Source organism: Vombatus ursinus, unplaced genomic scaffold (genome assembly GCF_900497805.2).
Source record: "Vombatus ursinus unplaced genomic scaffold, bare-nosed wombat genome assembly UNPS02014291.1, whole genome shotgun sequence".
Classification (NCBI taxonomy): Eukaryota; Metazoa; Chordata; class Mammalia; order Diprotodontia; family Vombatidae; genus Vombatus; species Vombatus ursinus.
In genome coordinates this window covers 370655-376649 of record NW_020954069.1, presented here as the reverse complement: position 1 = coordinate 376649, position 5995 = coordinate 370655, and the positions used below count along the sequence as shown (strand labels likewise).

General features: G+C 35.3%; 1 protein-coding gene across 1 annotated transcript; it reads right to left on the bottom strand.

The window, feature by feature from the left end:
- Positions 1–3382: 3382 nt before the first annotated feature.
- On the bottom strand, positions 3383–4306 carry LOC114042188 (olfactory receptor 10AG1-like). Its single transcript, XM_027860854.1, has one exon. The coding sequence runs from the start codon at positions 4304–4306 to the stop codon at positions 3383–3385; it is 924 nt and encodes a 307-aa protein (XP_027716655.1).
- Between the last annotated feature and the right edge of the window lie 1689 nt (positions 4307–5995).

The window sequence follows — 5995 nt, the reverse complement described above, 5'->3', positions numbered from 1 at the left end:
GGAACAGAAGACAGTATGATAGAGATACACAATGTCATTAAAACCAGTATGGTTTGGAATCAGGAGACCTGGTTTAAAACAACTTCTCTGCTGTTTATTTCCTGTGAATGTTTGAAAAATCACATGAACTTTTCTGGAATGTTTCCTTAAATATGAAATACAAACTTTCCTTATCACCCAGGCTGGCAACCTTGGTGTTATCCTTGATTTGTCACTCTTCCCCCCAACCCTACCACTGCCGTTATCTAATTGTATCTTAAGTTCTCTTGCTTCTATCTTTGTAGCAGCCCTTCTATGTGAACCCTTCTCTCCCGTGCCACTTTCCTGATATAGGCCCTCACACCTCACACCTGGATTATTGCCATAGCCTCCTGACTGTGCTTCCTGCCATAAGTCTTTTCCCCTTCCAGCCCACCCTCTGCTCGGCTGTCCAAGTGATGTTCCTTAACACAAGACTGACCATGGCCCCCCACCTGAACTCAATAACTTCTAGTAGGTATTTATCAACTACACAATCACATTTAAATTGCTTTCTCACTCTTTCCCCCACAATCTCTTTAGTATTATTATTTCTTGTCCCTTCTAAGTACCCTATGATCTAGTGACACTGACAAACTTGTTATTACTTGGATAAGTCATCCCACTAGGTTGTCCCCATGCATGACATTGTTGCCTTCCATTTCTCTGCCTCTTAATTTCCTTGGCTTGTTTCAAATCACAGTTAAAACCCCAGGTTTCAAAAAGTCTTTCTCTATTGCTGCTATTATTACTATTATTCATACTATTTTCTTTCCCCTATTTACTATCTCCAATTTGATCTGAATGTATTTTATTTGTGCATAGATTTTTGCATCTTGTAGAACTAGATTTTAATTTTTTGGGGGGGGAGGGGACCAGAGACTGTCTTTTAACTTTATTTAAATTCATAGCACTTGGCCCAGTACCTGGCACACAGGACACACTTAATAAATGTATTTTGACGATTTAAGAATTGTGGCATTGTAAAATATTCTTGGTTGAAAGATCAAGTATGATTGACAACCACCTCACCATTCCAAGAGTTGCACCTCGCCCCCCACTTGTGACTTAACAACTTTGAAAGTTGGTTCCCTTCAGTTTAAACTATTCTTCCAAGTTCAAAGGACACTCTGGGAGTATGTACTCCTAAAACTGTAGGACATGAGAATCCAATTCTGTGCTTATTTTTAATAGTCAGCAAGTAAACCCACTCAACTAAAGGCAAAGTCATTCATTAAGATTGCACATTAAGATCAATAGCTCTGTAAGATCAACACCCTCGCTCCATCACAATGAACATAGATAAATTTCTCCCATAGATTTCACACTAAGAACAAATTTAGATTATATTGTCTTCTAGGTTTTCTCTTTTTTATTTTCGAACTTTAAATTATCTTAAGGTGATATGCATCTTGAACATCCTGGGAAATTGTCCATGAATTAAAAAAAATCTATACAATGTTTCTACTTAAAAACTGATATTGCTTATTTTCACTACTAGGACATTTGTATCTCTGCTTGACAAAAAAAGATATTCATTTGGTAGATAGAAGGATCAATAGATCAATCTGTAAATAAGTATAAATACATAAATTGACATATTGATTGCTAGAATATCTATTTCATGACTTCTATATGCTGAGATATGTACTAAATACTAGAGATAAAAATAAAAGCAATCACAACTTCTCATACCCTGAATGAGTTTACATTATAATGGGAGAAGATAATAAAAAGGGAAACTTGAAAATTGGGAACTGAGAGATTTTTATATTTGTACGCCAGCAGATGGGTGGCACAGTGTATAGAGTGCTGGGCCTGCAGCCAGAAAGATTCATCTTCATGAGTTCAAATCTGCCCTTAGACATTTACTAATTGTGTGTGACCATGGACAGATTATTTCACCCTTTTTGCCTCAGTTCCTCATCTATAAAGTGAACTGGAGAAGGAAATGGCAAACCATTGCAGTGTCTTTGCCAAGAAAACCCCAGATGGGGTCACAAAGAATCAGACAAGACAGAAATGACCAAACAAAAAAAACCACATGTATATATTTATGCATACATGTATGTATGTGCGTATTATTTGTGTATAAGTATGCAAGTTCATTATATATTTAAATATATTTATGTGGATGTTTATGCATGCACATTCATACACATAAGTATTTATTCTGTCTGTTTATTGATCTACCTTTTCTTTCCATAATATTGAGAATGTTACTAGTACCCCCTAATTTCAATACTCTGAAATAGACCTGGTAAATCCACCCATTTTGTAGATCTGATTATAAAGAAGATTTTATTTGCTCTGGTGCAATTTGGTTTAGAGAGCAACTGATTACACTTCAAGTATAAGTGCCTTTGAACTGTTGTATTATAAGTGAGAAACAATAATAATTTTACTACCATCTTGTACATCATTCAATTTATTTTTTTTCTTCAGTTAGTACACAATGGGTTTTCTCCACTTCACTTCTTGTTTTCTCATTTTACAAGCTGTCCCAGACCACTAAGGGGACACACAATGCTACTAAAAGTGTCTGTGAGTTTGCTTCTTCTAAACATTTAAAACTATTTCAATAGAACATGTTTTAAATTTGACAGCTTTTTCTCACGTATAAGTATAATTGATCAAAAGTCCTTATTGATATTATTGTCCTAGCATTTTAAATAAGTAAAATAAATCAAATTTTCTTCACTTAGCATAAAGTACAGAAAAAACATCAACATATACATATATGTGTGTTTGTCTATATATATAATATTTTGAATAGTTCTTTACTAAATAAGTCTGTAATCTGCAAGGAGTTAATAAGTTTATATGAATAGTAGAAATATTAGGGATATTCAAGAGTATTTTGAAAATAGTCCTCATTCAAGATACTTTTATACAATTTCTCAAACTCTTAGCCTGGATCTGACAATAAAAGTGGAAATTCTTGGCATTTGTCCAGTATAGTTAACCATATATGATAATTTTCCAGAAAATAGACAGCTGCTTAGTAGTAGAGCTTTAAAGGTAGTCTGAATTATTTTATTTCTTTTTAGGCAATTGGGGTCAAGTGACTTGCCCATGGTCACATAACTAGTAAGTGTCAAGTGTTTGATCTGAGGCCAGATTTGAACTCAGGTCCTCCTGACTTCAGGGCTACTGCGCTATCCACAGCGCCACCTAGCTACCCTGTCTGAACTATTTCTAAAATGATTATAGACAAGTTTGATATCAAATTTATAATGTGAAGAGATATCCAAAACTCTTAAGATTTCTAGGAAAGGAAAGGTTTCAGAGGCAGGTGATATCTGGAGGAACTTTGGGGCAAATATAACTAAGCCCACTTCATCTATTTTCTCTATGATCCCAATCACTTACATAGTAATTTCTTTAATGCAAACACAACATCTTTGTTGCGCAGACTGTATATGATGGGGTTAAATATTGGGGTAACAGTAGTATAGATGATAGAAAACACTTTGTCTAGTCCTACTGAGTGGCTAGAACTGGGTCGCAAATATGTAATAATGCCACACCCCAAGTATAGGAGCACAACGATGAGGTGAGAGGAACAAGTGGAAAAGGTTTTAGATCTCCCTTTGGTTCCTGGAACCTTCAGGATAGTTGTTATGATTTTCACATATGAACACATTATCAACAGAAATGGAAGCACGCCAACTATTAAGATAATAACATAAAAAGAGAACTCATTCACAGAGGTGTCCCCACAGGCCAACTTCAGTAAAGGGCGAATGTCACAAAAAATATGATCAAGCTCTTTGGAACCACAGAAAGGCAAAGAGAAAATCAAGTATGTCAGCGATATATGGAATGGGATCCCACTGACCCAAGAGCCAGCCACCAGACAGACACACACCCTGTGGTTCATGATGAGAGGGTAATTCAGAGGCTTGCAAATGGCAACATAGCGATCATAGGCCATTACAGTCAGGAGGAAGTTTTCAGTGATTGCCATCACAAAGAAAGCACAAAATTGGGCTGCACAGGCTGTAAAAGAGATATTTACCTTCTGGGTCCATAGATTAACCAGTATCCTTGGAAGAATGACTGAAGTATAACAGGTTTCCAAAAAGGAAAAATTCCTAAGGAAAAAATACATAGGGGTTTGGAGCACAGGCTCAACCTTAGTAATTACAAAGATAAGTCCATTTCCTATCAGGATACCAGTGTAGATGATCAAGAAAAATCCAAAGAGAAAACCTTGAAGGTTGGGAAGGTCAGAAAATCCCAGGAGCATGAATTCCATTATGAGAGAGATATTTCCTTCTGCCATTTGTTCTGAGTATCAAATATCTGGAAACGGTAAATTCATATAGGCAAGATATCTTCTCTCTCTCTGGACTTCAGGATTCCCTATAAAAGAAAAAAAGATTGCAATAGATCATTTATGAGTTTTATTTTTTCCCACTCAATAGTATTTTATCCTTTCTAGTTACATGGAAAGATAGTTTTCAGCATTGACTTTTATAAGATTTTGAGTTACAAATTTTTTTTCCTTCTTCCCTCCTTCCCTCGCTCCCCAAGGTGGCCAACAATTTGATAATGGCTATACATGCACAATCATTTTAAACACATTTCCACGTTACTCATATCATGAAAGAAGAATCAGAGTTTAGACTCCATTGTTCTTTCCCTGGATGTGGATAGCATTTTCCATCAAGAGTCTTTTGAAATTGTCTTAGATAATTGTATTGCTGAGAAGACACAAGTCTATCATAGCTGATCATTGCATAATGTTGCTGTTACTGTGTACAATGTTCTCCTGTTTCTATTCATTTCACTCAGCATCATATAAGTCTTTCCAGGTTTTTTTTTTCTCTGAAATCTGCCTGCTCATCATTTTTATAGCACAATAGTATTCCATTATATGCATATACCACAACTTGTTCAGCCATTCCCCAATTGATGGTCAACCCCTCAATTTCCAATTTTTTGCCACAACCAAAAGAGCTGCTATAAATATTTTTGGACATGTGAGTCCTTTTCCCATTTTTATGAACTTTTTGGGATTCAGCCCTAGAAGTGGTGTTGCCATATCAAAGGTTATGCACAGTTTTATAGCCCTTTTGACATAGTTCCAAATTGCTTTCCAGAATTGTTGGATCAGTTCAGAACCCCACCAATGATGCATTAGTGTTCCAATTTTCCCACATTTTCTACAACATTAATCATTTTCCTGTTTTGTCATGTTACACAATCACATAGGTTGTGAGGTGGTATATCAGAGGTGTTTTAGTTTGCATTTCTCTAATTAATAGTGATTTAAAGCATATTTTCATGATTATAGATAGCTTTATCTTTTTTTCATCTGAAAACTGTTTGTTCATATCATTTGACCATTTATCAATTCAGGAATGACATACTATTATAAATTTGACTCAGTTCTCTATATATTTGAGAAATGAGGACTTTGTTAGACATACTATCAGTAAAAAGTTGTTTGCCAGCTTTCTGTTTTCCTTTTAATTTTGGTTGCATTTAGTAATATTCTCTATCTCTTGTTTTGTCATAAATTCTTCCCTTCTTTATAGATCTAACAAGTAATCTATTCCTGGCTCTCCTAATTTGCTTATGCTATCACCATTTATGTCTAAAACACGGACCCATTTTGATGTTATCTGGGTAAATGGTGTAAGATATTGGTTTATTCCTAGTTTCTGCCATCCTGTTTTCCAATTTCCCCAGCAGTTTTTGTCAAATAGTAAATTCTTATCCCAGAAGCTGGATTCATTGGGTTTATCAAACAGTAGATTACTTTAGTCATTGACTCCTGTGTCTTCTTTACCTAACCCATTCCCCTAATCCACCACTCTATTTCTTAGCAATGCCAAATAGTGTTGATGATTGCTGTTTTATAATATAGTTTTAGATTGAGTATGACTAGGTCACCTTACCTTGCATTTCTTTTCATGAATCCCCTCGATATTCTTTACCTTTTGTTCTTCTAGATGAATTTTATTAT

Excerpts from the sequence above, each read along its gene's own strand:
- LOC114042188 (XM_027860854.1), bottom strand. The coding sequence starts at position 4,306 with ATGGCAGAAGGAAATATCTCTCTCATAATGGAATTCATGCTCCTGGGA.